Source organism: Mya arenaria, chromosome 6 (assembly GCF_026914265.1).
Source record: "Mya arenaria isolate MELC-2E11 chromosome 6, ASM2691426v1".
Lineage (NCBI taxonomy): Eukaryota > Metazoa > Mollusca > Bivalvia > Myida > Myidae > Mya > Mya arenaria.
The window spans coordinates 69,121,569-69,138,258 of record NC_069127.1 but is presented as its reverse complement, the minus strand read 5'-3'; the positions used below and the strand labels follow the sequence as shown (position 1 = coordinate 69,138,258).

At 33.7% G+C, this 16,690-nt stretch overlaps 1 protein-coding gene across 1 annotated transcript; it reads left to right on the top strand.

Annotated features, from left to right (window-relative positions):
• LOC128239268 (uncharacterized) lies at nucleotides 1-7,220 on the top strand. The gene is made up of 2 exons (XM_052955836.1): nucleotides 1-161; nucleotides 5,470-7,220. Exons 1-2 carry the CDS (start codon nucleotides 158-160, stop codon nucleotides 6,513-6,515), a joined length of 1,050 nt encoding a protein of 349 aa, XP_052811796.1. The 5' UTR covers nucleotides 1-157; the 3' UTR covers nucleotides 6,516-7,220.
• Nucleotides 7,221-16,690: the final 9,470 nt, after the last annotated feature.

The following is a 16,690-nucleotide window of genomic DNA, read 5'->3' as shown; positions in this document are numbered from 1 at the left end:
TATAAATTTCGACAAACTATCTAATCTAATAAAAGGATCGCGTGCGTTGAGAGACGCTTTATCAACTACATTGTATTTGCACAAAAGTATAATCGGCTAATAGTTATTCAAACCCGGAAGTTTATTAAATTAACAAATATCTCAGAGAGGCTTTACAATGGGTAAGAGTTTATTTTCAATATTTAAATTAAAAACAGTTTAAATATGATAATGAAACTTGTTATATCTGAAACGATATTGTATATATAATTGACATTTTGCTTGATATATAACAATTTAACGTATAATAAATTGTAAAATTATACGAAGTCTTATTATTGGCAGTGGTATGACGCATTGCTCTTCAGTACCCGTCGTGGTCTTTATACAATCTGTTTCACGTTATACTCAAAATAAGTAAAGGAAAAAAAACACTTTTATATTTCTATTGGGTTTTTTGTTACACTTTAGTTCATTAGCATATGCAATGCTATTTATAACGTTTGCAAGCGACTGAAATAATATATGCTATTTAGCCCATCGACCAGCTAATCAATTATTTAATAAAACAACATATAACCCGAATGAATGGGGTTATAAAAAAGTTGTGTGTTGGTGCGAAACCACTTAAAGCCTGAAATGATACATGTTTTTACAGTAGAACATGACTCGCGCGATGGCAATAAGCCTGTTTCATGCAAACCAAAAGCTGAACATTCGTATTCAAAGATTTACTAGGGAGAATAGCGCCAATCCTCAACAAAAGCAATTACACTGCTAGTGTGTGTACATATGTGCATAGCATGTCGCTGCTAACTGCTCTGAAGCGACATAAAACTGAACATGCAGTAGAAAAACATGCAAGGCACTTCAACAATTGGACCTGTTGTATAACGCATAAGCTTAACCTTCTATTTTTACCCAGTTGAGAATATCATGATTAATTAATGCATTGTTCGTGAATAAATTCATTGATAATGCATGAACTTAAATTGACACTGTTTCGCATTTATAAAAGATTTCATGAAATATTAGCTCAAGAACTAATCGGAGTTCATGAACCAGTCAGAGTTCATGAACACAAGGATTATTAAATTTATGAGGCAGTGAAAGGTCATGAACACACTTCATGAAATAATAGTTCATGAACCAGTCCGAATGTTTGAGTCGGTGAGAGTTCATGAACACTAATATATGAATTATATGAAACCGTGTAAGTTCATGAACAAATTATGTTTTATGCATTATGTTCATACACTTAATGAAGCATACACTGTCCGTTAACATAATTCATGAACCACACACAGTTCATGAACACCACAATTCACTGTCAATAATAAAGATTAAGATTTTCCCTTGACCTAACTCTGGAGGTGGTCCCAGTGGATAGACATATGTGTATAGAGACAAATACGAGGTATAGTTTAAAGTAGAACAGATTGTCAAAGTGAATGTCATATATGAACTCCGACAAAGAACTATTTGTAGTTAGATAAAAGGATCGTGTGCGTTGAGAGACGCATTATCTACTATTTGCACAATATTATAATTAGCATGACGTGACCTGTCAGTGAAACTAGTCGGTCGATACTCGACTTATCAATCAGCGTCCAGATAAGGCGGGGTTGATCAGTTGTCCGTTGCTATTCGCTATGACCTCTGACAATTTGCCCATACCCACAGAAATGTAACTTCGCTGTTTTCTATATATTGAATACAAAATATGTTCCTCATAACTGAGATATTTTCGACAAATGTTTGTTTGATAACAAAACGACTTTTAAATAGACTGTTTTAACCCTCCAAATGTATCAAAGGTTAATGTAACCGTTCATTATACGTAAACGCATATTTTCCGTTAGTCTTAATAAAGGAACTATCAATTAAGTATATACTATTGACGATATCTTACGATTTCTTTTTATTTTGAAATTTGTCTCTTTCTTGTGCGTAAAGTTTTAAATTCGAAGGATATACATTTGCTATTAAGTTTGTTAAAACATACTTTTAGGGAAAAAGGCAACTCAGTTTACAATTATTTAATTTACATTTTTTTTTAACTTTAGATCATATAACTTAAAGCTGCACTTTCACAGATTGAACGTTTTGACAACATTTTTGTTGTCTTGGAAGGAGGCAATTTTGCCGAAAATCCATGGAAACCAGTTATATAATACTGCTGACAAAAAATTGATTGCAGGTTTTTATATATAAGTTCAAAAATTGATGTTTTATGCATTTTTTCTTAAACCGTTACTAACGGTTTAATTTTAAACCGCTACTAACGGTTTAAGCCATAAAACATTAAATTTCGAACGTAAATATGAAAATCTGGGGTCTGATCTTTTGTCAGCGATCTTTTATCGTTGGTCTGCAGATATTTACGCAAAACGTTGCTCTTTCCAAGACATAAAATAAAAAAAGTTGTTAAAATGGTATATCTGTGAGAGTGTAGCTTTAAGATCACAAAATTATATACGTATAGATAAAAATGACCCAAATCAATGTATCAACTTCTGCATCAAATATGACTAACGCTATAATCAATTTTAGATGCTTGTAAGAAAAAATATGCATTTCATTTAATACGGATATTAATACATTGAGAGAAACATAAAGGTAGTTGTTTCAATACTAATTATTCATTTAACCGTATAAAACACGCAATTCCAAATAGAGAAAGGAAGAAAAACAGCGAAATTCATTGAGTTTTGACATTTAATCTAAATAAACGTCGTTTTTTGTTGACTTTCGTACAGGAAATTAATATACGTTTTGTTTCCCTAATTTGTAGAGTTTTGAGGGGTTATCACAACGTAAAGCATATGGCCTGGTTTTACCAAAAATGCAACAATTTTAAAGTGCATAACTATTCATAAAGAGTTCATGAAAACCTCTAAATGTAACCCCTGAGGTTCAGATGACCTGTTAATGAACGCGTTCATGAATATTTCAAGCATGTTTGATTTTTTTAAATTTTCATCAACAGTTCGCAGAGTTGTGTAATGGTCTATAAAGCTAGCATTGCTTACGTCATCAATGACTTCCATAAATGACAATGACGCGTGTCATGAACAACTACACGATTTTCGCGAAAATGCATTTGTATTGGCCAAACCAGTCACCTACTATTGAAATAAAATGTCATAGAGTTTTGCAAATTCTGAACTCTGTTGCTCGGCAACATTAGTCATACCGCTTTTTTGTATTTATCTCATGTATTATAGCTTTTTTTAGTCCTTTGATGTCTTGTGTAGTCATGGAGTGGAATGCGTCGTTATGTTTCTATCAGCATGCTGCATTTCAACGATTAAACCTTTTTCCATGCACCGTTTAAACGAATAAAATAATATTATTAATTCTTTAAACCATATAAAACTATCAAAATAATAAACATAACAAAAATAAAATATCAACTATGCCAAATCAACTCATTTTGAACGAATTTCTGCAATTTGAAAGGACATTTAAAAATGACAGTCTGGTTCCGATATGGCCGAACCTAGTCCTACGTATCCTAATTTTGGATGTCTCACTTTGACATCAATGGATGAAGATACATAGCAACAACTGCTAGAGGGAACTTGGCAATCATGCCTCCAGTACCACTTTCCATCCCGGTTAGAAAATGTGTTTTTAAATTGATGCATGAATATTTGATGCACTTGTATGTCCTAGAAACACATTGAAGACTTATATAACTATTCTAACACGGTAGAGTTATTTTATCTAGATAGAATGAAATTTATAAAAACTATGTAACACATGTAACGTCTGCTCGTGCCGAGTGCTATACGCATATCCAGTCCGGAAAAAGAGAGTCGATCAACAAAACTCTCTCTGAAACTGCGAAGACGTCAGTGAACAAAAATCGGCATATCTTGTCCAGAATCATTGAAATCATTGTACATTGTGCAAAGCAGAACATACGTGCGTGGTCATCTGGAAGAAAATAGCAACCTTTTCGCAATATTTCGGGCTTTTGCGCAAAATGATATTGTTTGGTCTGAACATTTGGCAAACGCACAATATAATGCTAAATTCACTTCTCCTGAAATCCAGAACGATCTGATTGATATTTGTGCCAGCCAATTGCAAGTCGCACTGCTTGCATCTAGCGTTGGTCCATAATTCGAACATTCCATGTGTCCGAACTATGATAGCAACAGTTCACGACATTGGATTTTTGTTCAATTATTCAGCAATATTTCTAGCAGCGTTACATGGACGAGCATTCTAGAGATGTCGCAACGAAAGAGGAAATGAACAAGCTCACTTAGCTTCGCTTGTTATGTTTTTGCAACAACGGAATAAACGCAAAAAAAAAACCTACGACCACCTGGCTTAACATAATTTCCGACGGGGAGGGGCATGCCCCCGAAACCCCTAGAACATGGTTTACACATTAATATCCATCAAGCTACGTCCCTGGTTGTCAGTTAAAATTGGTCCGCTATTCACTAAATACTATCTAGTTTTGCCATCTGTTTATCAATAGTATGTTTATTGAAGTGTTTCATTGACATGAAATGGTTCCCTTTAATCAACTGTTTTAAACATACATATACCTCATAATGTGTTACCGCACAAAATGACAACATTTTAAAAGTATTCAACAATTAACCGCTCTGATAGATTTAATGAGGAGAATTATCTTATATTGAAATGAAATTATTGATGTTTTTGTTGTGGATTTTTTAACAAAATTAAATTATTCGACAGTATAAAATAATCTACTTTAAGGCTAATAAACTTTGCGAACTTCTACTACATATTTTTCCTTAATCGGATTTTAAAACCTACAAACTACTTTTTGTTCGTTTTTTTCTTCTCTTATATACTGCAAATGAGTATGCGGTTACATGTTTCCTTATGTTAAAGCCAGTGTTTTAAACAAGAAAATAATGAAGTTCAGTTTTCCATTCATATATTCAAATTATGAACCCCGATCCGTTTTTCTTTTCCATTTCGGGCCCTCGAAATGTCAGAAAATTACCCTAATCTATTGAATGTTGGCCTGGATCGATCTATTTTTGTGTCGCCGGAATATGGGGACTACCATGTCTGGCGTCGTCGCCCACTGGAAATGGTCGGCGCTACACTCGTTTCCAAACCGATCCGAATCGGTGTAGAGTATTTAAACCTGGTATGCTTGTAGTTCATGATCAGAAGACGAACCCTGTTGTTATTTGTAGTCATGGGGCCAACGGTCATCACCAGAAGCAGCCGCAGCACCAGAAACATCAGCATGAGCAGCATTAGCAGAAGCCGTAGTGGTAGTAGTAGTAGTAGTAGTAGTAGTAGTAGTAGTAGTAGTAGTAGTAGTAGTAGTAGTAGTAGTAGTAGTAGTAGTAGTAGTACTAGTAGTAAGAGTATGATTTGTTTATTTACATCGTTTTGAAAAATGCTCTTTGACTTAGATTTTAATGTTCATAATAATTTGTAGATTTATATACTGTTTACGTTCATTCAAGTATTTTTATGTTTCAGCATTCAACCCATTGCAAAATTTCATCTTAACAGTGGTGTTATCTCTCAAGTCCGTGGACAAAATATCGTCAGTCATCATACTCCTAACACCACCCGACTTGGAAACGTTGAATAATTTCATTCCGAACGGCTTAACATACGGACAAAATACTTCTTGTGTTAGATTTGATGAGGTACAAAAGGAATTCTTGAAAATCGTTAAGAGTGTAAAGGTTTTTGTATTGACACTTTTTAAGGAAGATTTAAGCTTTGGTTGTTTTTATAATTTATTCAAGTACAAACTGACGATATATTTCGGAAACACTGAAAGTAAACATCTGCTCAAACAGTTCCTGATTTCACTTAAGACGCCGGAAATCTTTGTCACCCAAAACATAAATTCCACAACGTTTCAAGGTGAAACTACTGCAGAACATCGTATTGAATTGCGAACGACGTTTCAAATAGACAGTTACACGCCACAAATCACCTTTTATCCCCCATCCGATAGTATACCAGAACATACGATCGCAAATAATTGGTCACCCGAATCAACGAACGATGAACCACGTGACACAAAAACGTCATCCAATAGTTCAACAGCCACTTCTATTGTGATCATCGAATTTAAATCGTCTGAGAACAATATCGCTGTTAACAGTGGTAAAACAAATGAGGATAACACTGAGATAAACATCGAATTCATTGCTCAACGTTTAACAGACAAGGTGCAGGAGCTTGTTCGCTCATTTACTGATGTTTCATTACCATATGACGAAATTCGAGATGCTCTCATGGAGGCAAATAGATCGAATGGTTATGTTGTCCGATCTGGAAATAACTTCTCCAGTGACTCGGTGTATCGGGAACGTGTAACTCGTTGGCGAATGAGGGTCGAAATAACTGTGGAGATGTTTGGAAGAGCTCTGCAGCACTGTGAAGGCTACGACTATGTGTTGACTCATACAAACATTTTTCCTCACAACATCAGAATGTTTCTTCACCTTCCTGTTCTTAGAGGATGCAGTATTCACCTTAGTGATTGTAAACACGGGTGGAATTTCTGAGCTTGTTTGTATATTTTAAATGAGGGCTTATAAAAACTATTTTATCTGGTCTGGGATAAAAAATGAATATTTGTAGATGTCATGTTTTCACTCCAAGTACTGCTTCATTTATGGCATGCATTTATAAACAGCATGTAAAATGCAAAAACTACGGACACTTCTTTTTCCGTTGTCCTTGAAGTACCGCGTCTCTTTCCCAACTTCGGACAACGCATTTTGCTTTTAACAAACAGGTACAAAAGAAAATATTTCCGTTCCTCCTCTCCCCTGTGTTTCTACCGGTATCAGTTACAGTCTAGTGGGTGTACATGTTTAACATAATTTTATGTATATGGGTACCGCACAGTAGCAGATGGAAGATGATATTTCCTGGCAACGGACCTGATCGTAGAGATGGACTCATAATCCCTGTGTCCCATGATTGTTTGAGTGCACAGTGCAACACCAACGAATACTTGGAGCTAGTATGATATGTATGAAACTGCGCGTCTACACACTAGTTTTTTATATATATATAGTATGTATGCACTGTGCTGTTTGTGGAGTTTTGTGTTGTTGTTCCATGTGTCTTGTTTGTGATTTTTTGTTGTGTTTCTGTAGTTTTTCACATAAATATTGCAATAAAATAAACCGATGTCATTTGCAAAAGTAGTTGAAAATATTCACAAGAAAGTTAGTTTGTTCCTTGCAGCAAAACTTAACACATAAGATACCTAGCTAGGGTATTTTTCACTTATGTATCTGTTTTTATATAAGTAAAGAAAATGCTGCCTCTGTTTTCTAACTCATACAATAAATCAATAAGCTGTATTTTCTAATTTGCCCAAATGAAAATCATTGTTTTGTCAAATTGCGGCGCTTTGAGTTAAACATTATTATCAAGGTTTTGATATGTGACCTTGTATCTATTAATGCTTAGTTTGGGTTTATGAGAAGAATTAAAGTTTTGTTCGATAAACAGATGTACCTGAATATTTAAACATTCATTTGATGAACCAAGGGGCAAAATTATAATCAGTTTCGATGTTTTCCCAGATATGATTAATTTCCTGATGAAGTCCATGGAACTATCTATATAAATTATGCTTGATGAGCGACAATTTTTCAGTATCATTTGTTTCTTATGGGAAAGCTGATCATAAGGATGAATTTATATTGTTTTCTTTTGTGTATGTTTTAACAATAATCTTGGAAGACATCCAAGGTTATCACTTAACTTTGTGAATTCTAGCCTACAAATTGCTTTTGATGTTTTCAATATATTCCTGGTCATTTATATATTGGTTTTACCATCTTCTTTTGTAAAATGCACAATAAAATGTAACACACCGAAAAACCATGCCACTTCACAACCCTTTCAGAGCCGGGCAGACTTTATGCGGCTTTAAGTTTTCTCATACTAAACAAATATTCGTCTGAAGCCCACTTACTTAATTATTTTGTCAACGGTATGTGTTCAAACATCACGCTTACCTTTCCCCTAGTGGCAGCGCTAAAAACATATTTTCTGTTTGTTTTACCACGCGACAAAATAAGGATAGATCCCTGACCGTTTTTGCCTTTGAATCAATAAATTTAAAACCTCAAAGACACGTTGTGACATTAAGTGGCAGGTAGCTATGGGGTAGTCTGTATCCAGTTTATTTAACAAAAAGTATGCCATGAGCTGAAAAAGGATATGGAATATTTCACATCAAAAATGAAATGTGTTGTTAATCTTACAAGCATATTTCTATCTGTTGTCGATCAGAACTTTAAACGCTTTACGACAGATATCCCAAATATAATTAAATTCAATTATTAAAGCTAGAGTTATGAAACTCGCTGTATGGGTGTTTATTAACTCTTACATTATGTGTATCAACTTTCATTTGAATTATTTTGGGATATTGGGATACTGTTCCAACTTCTTTATGACTGTGAATCAGAGTTAAAATAGTGTCCGTTAACAGTTTAATCAGGTGATGACACCACAGTCTCGTTCACCTCTGCACCCGAGGCATTTATCGGTACTTTGGATGTTACATACCTGTTTTACGTGAATATGGGTTCAAAAACTTATATGTGAGTTATTGAGGGCATCTGCTATCCACAAATCGAACGATACACCCATGCAACTAAGACTAAGCAAATGATATACAAAGTCAGTGAGTCATTGCTTACAATAAAAAAATCAATTACGAGTACAGGTATGCATAATTACTAGAATTATTAAAATACAAACAAAAACTTCAACCTTATATTTAAGGTATGAGCACAAAACAAGATAAAGTTGTAAGATTCAGTAATTTAAAAGATGAATAAGGTTGCACCCTGTTCTACGGTTATTCACATGGACATGAAGCCACCACTCGGAAATTCCTTAGATAGCTGCGTGGTATCCATTGTTCTTCAGGACCAAAACCCGAAAATTAAACTGAAAATATACCTTGGAAAGTGAGTGTTATGAATACACTGAATACGGTTATGCATAAGCTTCACAATTTGGTGGTTGCATTTTCGAGTCCATCCGGGCCTGGTATACATTACATTCAATGTTATGATAAAATCGTTTGGCTCTTTTTCATAGTTCATTCACCTCCCGTCACCATTCTGACTGGGACACATGTCAGTCGGCCTGTGAGTAACCATTTTGTAACTAAACGTTTTGTAGCTATACATTATAGCTAAATGTCAAGTACCCGTTTTTGGTCCAGAACTCTCTATATTTAAGATTGTGAAAGTATCCTAAGAGCCAAATGGATGATGAATTATCACATTAATTTCAATCTTCATATATAAATATACATATATATATTTATCAATGAACATTGAAATTGATGTGATAATTCATCATCCATTTGGCTCTTAGGATGCAGAACATTATTCAGAGCAAATGTGTGATGTTTAAATGGAGACCTCCATTTAGAATGGCCACATTGTATGAATCGAAAACGAAAGTTAAATGAAATATCCATGAGACATATAACCTCATAAGACTCGTAGTTTACAAAACTATATTAACGATTCTATTATAAGTAAGCTGATGTTAAGGAGTTTTCAAATAACATTTATATCATCCGAATTCGGTTACGAACAAATTCGCATTAGCATCAAGCATTAGCACTAGAAAAATATTTGTCAATCTTTAATGTTGTGGCATTTTCGTACTTTGACTTGAAATACCCATGACCTTGACCTGAGGTAGTCAATGCAGCAAATTAGTCTAAAAAACAGTTCGAGCAATATACATTAAAATATACATCCATATCTTTTTAAATGTTTGCCATATTTCGAATTTGAGATAATTGAATAAATGTTGATGACGGTCATCTTAAACATCATCCTGAATTTCTTGGTCCACTTATATCGGTTACACAGGTAGAAACAATGTCTAATTATTAAGATAAATTATTTCTAAATAACATCGGAATTTTGTTTGAAACTCAAATTAAGGAAATCAAAACCTGTATTAATTTCCTTTACGAAAGTAAACAAAAAAGAAAAATGAGTACCCACGCACTCATGGTATTTCACCTTGGTTGAATGAAGGAGGTAATAATACAATTGTAGACAAATCCGCAACTATGTCTTTATATTTTAGAGATAAAAATATCACATCATTGGATATAAGAGGAGCGGTAGGGCTTTTTAATGATCTTAAAAAACATGATGTCAGTTGTATTAAACAACGTCTTGAGTACATTTCATCCAAATACTTATACCTATTAAGGTCATCAACTAAAACCTCCTATATCCTCAAAATGCCCATGTCGGACGATGGAGATTATGTGTGTTGCCCTTCATGAGAACAAATATGTAGGTGCAGTTTTAGTGGATCTCTCAAAAGCATTTGACTACCTGCCCCATTATCACATCTTGGAAAAGTTAAATGCATATGGTTTCCCAGCCCCAGCATGAAATCTAATGCAAAACTATTTTACAAACCAAAAACAACGGATCAAACTTTGATCAAATTACCACGGAGTTGTACTCCATCCTGAAAGGCATGCTGCAAGTTTCAATATTAGAGCCTCTAGTCTTCAACATTATTCTCAAATGCATCCTCTTTTTTATTAATTAGGCGAACCTGTATAATTTGTATGATTGTGCAGATGACAATACTCTTTCTCTGTTTGTTAAAAATCCATATTTTGTTAAGACCATTTTTGAAGAAGAAGTAATATTTTGATAAACTGATTTACTTCCGATCGAATGCATGCTTACCCTGGCAGATTTTAAGCAATTTTAGTTGGCTCTTAACCTGTTAAAGATATAAAGCGATTTATTATACTTAATCACACTATTGTTTGTAAAGAGTAATTTAAATTTTAGGCGATGAGGTTGATAGTTTATTAAATATTGATGCACAGAAACTGAATATCCTTCAAACATTAAGCACTAACTTGATTTGAGCTTATTATCGGTTTATTTTTTTATAAATACATATTTTGCAGGTATTGTCTGACGCGGTGACACAGATTTTCTCTGCTCAAATGGGGATTTTAATCAGAAGGAAATGTCCATTGTTAATTCGCATCAAACGCCAATGTAACTGTTGACTGCTACGCTAATCAATTTCGCCATCGCTAATCTAGGTTTAACGACACCAGGTTAAAAAACTAAAATTGTTAAATGATAAAAGGATACAAAAGGCTTGAAGCGATTTAAATCAATTTGATATTACTTGCGTGAAAAGGATGAGAAGAAATATCGGTAATACATCGCAAGATCTTGTAGTAAATGATGGTAAAATCGAGTGACCTACAAGTAGCTCAAACTTTGGATAAAACTATTTTTGTTCGCCAAAAGGATTAATTAAGTGAACATGCTACAAAATTTAAAATATAAAAGTGACTGAAGGTTTTTTTCGATTGACCTCAATTTAACATTGCTTGTCTTAAAATAAAGAAAATATTTTCGGATAATTAAGTAATCATTTTAGCAATAAGTAAAAGTGAAACCCGGACCTTTAAATTCGGATAGGAAAAAAATGTTTAATGAGTAAATCGTGAGAGGAAAGGAAAAGAATGCTTTATTGTATCTAGTATTTTTTTCCTGCGTCAGTCACGGGGAATAGGTATAATAAGGCATTTTTTTAGAGTCAACGTAAACGGGGAGAGTGTAAGCTCTGGTAAGTTCTTAAACAAACAGTGTATACACTTTACTTAACTTTCATCTGTAAAACCTATTACAAGTGTGAAAAACGGATATGCGCGAACAGAACCTAATACAAGTATAAAAAACGGATATGCGCGAACGTGTTGAAAACTATACTAAATTAAAAAGGCGCTAAAAGGTGACTGAATGTTTTCAAAGCCTTACCTTAAGTTATGGTCCAAGTGTGCAATCTTATTTTCCCCTTCTTTTTTAGCTAACGTTTAATGCTTTAATACGAACAAGAAGCAATATATTTAAAAAAAAACACTCTGATTTCCAGTACAGTTAAACAATAAAAACACATTCAAGCTGCTTTTAACAACAACAAAAAATAAAAGATGAACGCAACTATATAAAATATTTTGTTGTGGCTTCTCGTTAATACAAAAATCCGATGTTAGTGAGACAAAAATTACAAACGTCCAAAGAATCAAACTGAAAGTGTAGCTTTACGTCATATAAAGCAAGTTCGTAATGGATGTCTATGTTTGATATTATCTTATATCATTTCAGTATTCGGTTCAGACAGACTATCCGCATTAACAATTCAGGTCACTACCCAACTTCAATAATTCGGTCATCTCTGTACTAGCTTTATTGTGCTGAGTAGGCTTCGGCCTCAATATAATTATTATTTTAGGCGGCTTTGGTCACATGAAAAAAACACTGAACAACTCAAACACAGAAACCTGTCTAGCATTGTTACTTACGTTATTTCGTAACTGAAACATTATCCTAGAAAACAATAAGATAGCTGACTCTTCATCGACAACAATTTCTAATAATATACGAGTTGTTTCTCTTGGATCATGTTTAACCAAAAGGTAAGATTTCCTCACAACAAGTAAGATTCATCCCACCAGAAATACACTACTTGTATGCAATGCTCTAATCCATCTTACTTTTTGTAATTGTCTGCATAAATATAAACTTATTTCGTTAATACGTGTTACCAATTTAAATCTATATATGCTTTTATTTGCATATCACCAATTCATTGTTATATATTGTTATGTTATGAATGTTTGTTATCTATTTCGGAAAATACTTCGTTGAGCTAATGTTTTTTTGTTGTCATATATCCGACTTTAAATAAATAGTCTTGTATCTTGAATCTTTTGACAAGCGCAATATAACGTGAATTTGAGGGCTTGTCGGATCATAAGAACTTACCAAATATACAAAGTTATATGACCAAGTAACAGAACACGTGAATTAAATTGATTTTTAACCAACTTGAATACTCGATCTCCTGTTTTACGGTGAATAACTAGGGACTACAATGAATGAAAGTGTGATTGGAGATACTCGCCCTTGCTATTGGATAACAACATGGTATGAAAAGATGGAAGGTGTTTGAAATGGCCTCTCTTTATACTTTTTAAATGCATAAATTTGTAATATGGAATTAATTTAACTTAAAACAAGCAGTGAATACTGAAAAATAACTAAATATCAATCACTGCAGCACTGTCAAATAATAATTAAATTTATATTGTACTTGCTAGAACTTTACTTAGAGCAGAATGCAACGATTAAAGAGAGGGTAGTGTACTTAAGAAAGTGTAATACAGGAAACTTTACACGACTAAAGAACACCTGAAATATTAAAATAAACTTAACACACCACAAACACAAATATATATTTGGTATTTTTGTATGATACACACAGATCATACTACACAGATTCACACAAAAAGTGTCTTTGTAAGTCGCTACTTAATATTTCCTTCGAAGCGAATTAATAGAACTTGTCGAGTAGTATTGAAATGGAATTGACACGACTCGTAAAAGCGATGGAATAAGTGAACTGAGGCTGGAGAGGGTTGGGTAATAGAATTAAAATAATGCACAAAACTGAATTAACTACGGAATTGAAAAAAATGAAATTAAAACAGAAGTAAAATGGAAATAAACACTACAATAAAAGTGAAACACAGATCGGAACTAAAAATTAGGTTTGCAACAGGCAATTAAAACATGAATCATGGCAAAATTAAAATAAATGACATGAAAATAAACACTAAGACACACGCTTTTCGAGCAACTGTCTGCTGCTCTGCCTCACCTTCCAATTCGTGACGAATCACATTTTGATCAAATGTTATCAGTATTGTCATCAAATGTTATCAGTAGGCCTTATGCTTTTGTTTGTATACATCTATCAGTGCAGCGCAATGCTGCCTGAAGATGTAAGAAGCTGTTATGGTTGACCAGGACGTTCAATATAATTGTATGATAAAGTTTAGACGCCATTTGACACAGCTGTTTGTTATGTTTCATGTTATGTATATTTTGTTTATGCAAATCCGGCTCTTTATCGGGGCGGCTTTTACAGGTAACATTTTGTGGAGAAATAACATGGCAACTAAAATTGTGAAAACATTACTTTTTCATTGGATAATGTCATATGCAAGCTATGTTAGTGAAACTTGGTATGTGGATAGAGGGCCATTAGGAGATTATGCAGGTCGCTTATTTGTTGTAGGATAAGATATGTGGCAGATGTTTTAGCAAAATAATACAAATGACACTTGAATGGATCTTGAATGTTATTGACTTAATTGTGCCGTGACTAAAACTAAATAAAGTTACATGTTTTGTCGAACTTTGCATGTGGTTCCTTTAACAACTTAAATTGTTTGATTCCTTTTCTTTTTGAAACCCAGAAACAAATGGTTCCTGCGATAAAAAGAGAATTATTCAAACTGTGTATATTAAACATTGTGGAAAAAGTGGTTAGAGGCTAATAAGAAAATTATGCACATCATGTAGAACTATAAGATTGTTACTATGGTTACGCATCTGGTCAGGGGTTCTCCGCATTGAGTATTAAACTGTACTTCTTTATAACACACAAGACAAAAGGAGTATGTGTGTGTGGTGTTTGTTTACTGACTAATCAACATGTAATACTCCCTCCCAATATTTGTCTTTCATATTTGTTTATTCAAAGTACCCCTGGCCATAGCCGTATATGTCCTCCAAGCTACAAGCTTTACAGTGTGCAGCTTTAAGTAAATGTAAAGTTTATATACATATACACTTCATCTAAATAAATAAATATTACGCACGTTCTGATATACCAGTCATTGTTGAATGCATCGCATGCAATAAAGGCTAAGTAAGATGTTCTGTTAAGAGATATCTTAACCTGCTCACAACTGTATTTATGCTCATACATATTTCGCAGCGTATTTTAAATGGTTATATGCTTACATGTCACTATAGTTCACTCCGCTTTAATACTTCAACTATATCCATAATTTCATGCTGTGGTGTAATCAAGTATTGATGTATTGATTTAAATCAACGTCACAGTGTTACTATAGATTCAAACACTTAAACCTATTCATTGCTTAAACCACAGCGGAATATTTTGGAGTTACAAAATTGGATAGGCCTCAACATGGTTAAGTAGACAAATTTAAAATAAAATATAAAATATTTGGTAATACTACAGACTTAAATGAATATAGTAGTGGTACCCATGTCTTAAACGATCCATTTCAATTACAGTTATTAACCAGGTTTTCACAAAAAACAGGTTATTTGAATGACGTACGTCGTTTTTCTTGTGACCGGGCGGGCGAGCGTTCGGCGTCAAACTCTACTGTAAATCTGAATAATTTTAGTAAAGGTTGAGATATCTTGCCCAAACCTTAAACATTGAAAGAACTTTCATGAGATTGCGTTGGGTGCCTCTAAAATCAAGGTCAATGATAAGGTTGCTCAATAGAGAAAAACGGTTTAAACTGAATATATTAAGTAAGAGTTTACATGTCTTGATGTCGTGACTAAACTTAATATTTAGGAAACCTTTATGGAGATCTTTAGGGTCAAATTCAATGTAACTATAAAAAGAAAAACGGTTCAAACTGAATACCTTTGGTTGACATATCTAGACCAAACTTCATATAATGAAAGTGTGTATGAAAACATTTCATGGGACCGTGTTTGGGGCCCCTAGGTTCAAGGTCACTGTTACTAAAGATAGAAAAACAGTTTCTAAAGAATATCTTTAATTCGATTTGCCAAATATACATCAAACTTGGCCTATAGGAAGAATTGAGACCTTTAATGGGATTGCTTTTCGGGCCCTTAAGGTCAAGGTCGCTGTTACTTAAAATATAAAAACACTTGAAACTAAAAATCTTAAATTATACCTCATGTATTCTAACTGAACGTAGTACACTGTATATAACTGTCCGTAAAATAGAAACATGATTTCTACTTAGTCAGATTTTAAGATACTTCAACCAATCTAGGGCTTAAGAAGTTTAATATTGACCTAAAGGTGGGTTCATCTGACCAATTTGGTAAGTTCGTATACATACACAAAGCAAATCAGCTTAATTATAATTCTCACAACACAGTACGAAGTTCTACTTTCAATTTTTGAAAACCTGTTTTATTTCGCATTGCGTAATATACTTATCAATTATAAAAAAACAACATAACTCACACATGTATACTTACACTAACACGGTGAGTGGGTCTGCACTTCCTCCGGTCAATAGAATTAAATTAAGTTCACAAAATTGTAAAATTATATTAGTATATAACTTTCTACCCTTATATCTAAAATAAGTGCATTTTAAACTCATCGTTTCGTAATCCCTTAAAATACTGCAACAAATAGTTATTCAACACTTACAAGGCATGATCCCGGTCTAGTAAACTATATCATTAAAACATTGCCGCAATGCATGTAGAGGCAGTAGTATCTTGTTCAGGTCCTAAAGTATCTAAAGGAAATATCTCTAGTAACTGTATTAATGATAGAGCCCGTGCAATATCGCAATAACTGAGAGGAGATCGTTAAATACCACTAGTAACATTTACCGAAAGCATATTGACAATCAGGCTGCCACGAACCTACCCAGACGCCACTTTCAAATCACTTTGTTTATTAAATGCATCGGCCAATTCAATGCTCGCTGCGCTCGCTCCATTTTCTTTTCATCGCCAAACTGAACTCGAACATATGCTTGGAGCCGAGTAGTTGCTATTTTTTGTTATACGAATGACTCACT